The sequence below is a fragment of the Glandiceps talaboti genome, chromosome 15 (assembly GCF_964340395.1).
Source record: "Glandiceps talaboti chromosome 15, keGlaTala1.1, whole genome shotgun sequence".
Classification (NCBI taxonomy): Eukaryota; Metazoa; Hemichordata; class Enteropneusta; family Spengelidae; genus Glandiceps; species Glandiceps talaboti.
In genome coordinates this window covers 14723487-14725673 of record NC_135563.1, presented here as the reverse complement: position 1 = coordinate 14725673, position 2187 = coordinate 14723487, and the positions used below count along the sequence as shown (strand labels likewise).

General features: G+C 41.9%; 1 protein-coding gene across 1 annotated transcript; it reads right to left on the bottom strand.

Moving 5' to 3' along the window:
- Positions 1–310: 310 nt before the first annotated feature.
- Positions 311–1967, bottom strand: LOC144446717 (dopamine receptor 2-like). The gene has a single exon (XM_078136538.1). The coding sequence runs from the start codon at positions 1829–1831 to the stop codon at positions 461–463; it is 1371 nt and encodes a 456-aa protein (XP_077992664.1). The 5' UTR covers positions 1832–1967; the 3' UTR covers positions 311–460.
- Between the last annotated feature and the right edge of the window lie 220 nt (positions 1968–2187).

Sequence of the window (2187 nt, the reverse complement as noted above, 5' to 3'; positions counted from 1 at the left end):
ACAGTAACTGCAGACACGACTCCTCTCCGTGTAGGGCATAATCACGTGATTTAATAAAAGGCAGAATAAAGTTGCAGAATTGCTGATTACATTTGTTAAATAACGAAGATATATATATTTTACTGTTGGAAATGATATACAATGTTTTCTCGTATTTCTCTGTCTGAAAGTGAGCCAATTCATCACGTCTGAATCGTCAACATGTGTCGTTGCAACTATATACTTGTATAAAAAAATGTGCAAATAACACGCATATGTTTAACACCGTAAAAGAAGCGTAGAAGTACATGTTACTAATAAGCACTGTGCCACTCATCACCTACGCGAATTCTCAAAATTTGTCACCTGTCAATAATTTTATCGTCTGCTGAAAGTTGGATTCTGACGTCATAATTGGCACACGATCGTTTACATAGACAAAAATCCTATAGTTTAGGTTGAAAAAAAATGATAGGAAAACTTAAAAATATTGATGAGGTAATGGATATGTGTTCAAAGCAATCGCCGAACCTGACATTGTTAGACGTTCCTCGTCCTCCATCACGGGTACGCACGACGTCTCTGGCACATATGAATCAACACTGTATAAATCCATCGTGCTATTAATTGCCGCTCTCTTCCTATATGGAGAGAGTTTGGGTAGACATGTACAAAGAATTCGCTTGAAAGCTCTCTTGAAACCGCGGCTACTCCTGGCGTATATCATTGGATTGAACGCACTATTGAAATATCCTAACCACGTGACAATAGGTAGCACTACGTGGGGAGCCATCACACAGTCTGCCTGACAGAGTGCCCAGAGTATGTTATTGGATACAAAGAACGGCAGCCAACACACCTCGAAAACGCCCATCACAATTCCTAGCATCTTTGCCGCTTTATGTTCCTTGCTTATCCGTGACAATAACCGTCGTCCTGTGAGTGCGACAAATCCTTTAGCATCACGCCGAACACCAGGTCGAGACTTCTTTCCATAAGCTGCATGTGCCGCCCCGCCACGGTGAATCCTCAACTCCACCTCCCCGTTGAGTGACTTCGCTCCGGGCGAAGCATTCACTCTTTTAGTTCCGTGTTTGATATGTCTTAGTTGAGTCGATGCAGCACGGTATATCTTATAATAGGTAAAAATCATGATAAATGTTGGAATATAAAACGACACGCATGCTGAAATTATCAAATATTTCGGATCTTCTGTAAAGAGACACACATTCGATGGGGTTGGAGGGTCTACCGCCTTCCACCAGAAAATACAGGGGAAGGAGATAGATGCTGAGCACAACCATACTAAAGATATAAGAATGGCAGCTATCTTCTTAGTCATTGTGGTGGGATAGCTCATCGGATAAGTCACAGCCCAGTATCGATCCAGCGATATCACACATAAATTCATAATTGATGCAGTACTGCCTAATACATCAAGGGCATGCCAAATATCGCACCACAAGGTCCCAAACTGCCAATTTCCCCCACTTGTGTCATTAACAATAGCAAACGGCACGACTACTAATCCGATCAAAAGATCGGCAAAAGCTAAAGAAACTATGAAACAATTTGTAGTGGTACGTAAATATCGTTCTCTGTACACGGCTAAGATAACCAGAGTATTCCCAAATACGATAATGGCCGATAATACACTCAGAAAGGCCGCGAGGGTTGGTTGCTTAATTGTAAACGGTTCACTTGTTGTATTCTCTCCGTTGAATATCGATAAGTTGGCTGTCGAATCATGAGACTGCAACGTAAAATTTATACTGAAATTTGTGAATGTATCATCTGGTAACAACTTGTAGGCATATGTTGTGCCCTTGTCTAGCTGTACTCCTTTCGTCATTGGCAGTGTTACTGGACTACTGGTAATCGCACCTAGCCATGACTCATCATTAGCAGCAATAGTCGACTGAACAGCAAACGAATTGTCATCCGCACTGAAGCCGGATCCATGCCAGGTATCAGTCAAATCCCCGGTAGCGTTGGTCATGTTTGTGTAATTGGCCATCCTTGATGTAATAGCACCGCTCTTTGTCCGTCGTCTGGCAACCGTGCTTTACAGTCAAGTAATACAGGGAGTACTGCGGCTGATTGAGTCTTCGTAGTACACGTTCTATTCTCTAAATAGAAAAACAAGGCTGCATGAGTACACTATATAGACAGTCCCAAAATGACAATATCATGCAGAGAGTAATAAAT

Bases quoted from the DNA above. Each gene is read 5' to 3' on its own strand.
- LOC144446717 (XM_078136538.1), bottom strand. From the start codon at position 1,831: ATGACGAAAGGAGTACAGCTAGACAAGGGCACAACATATGCCTACAAG.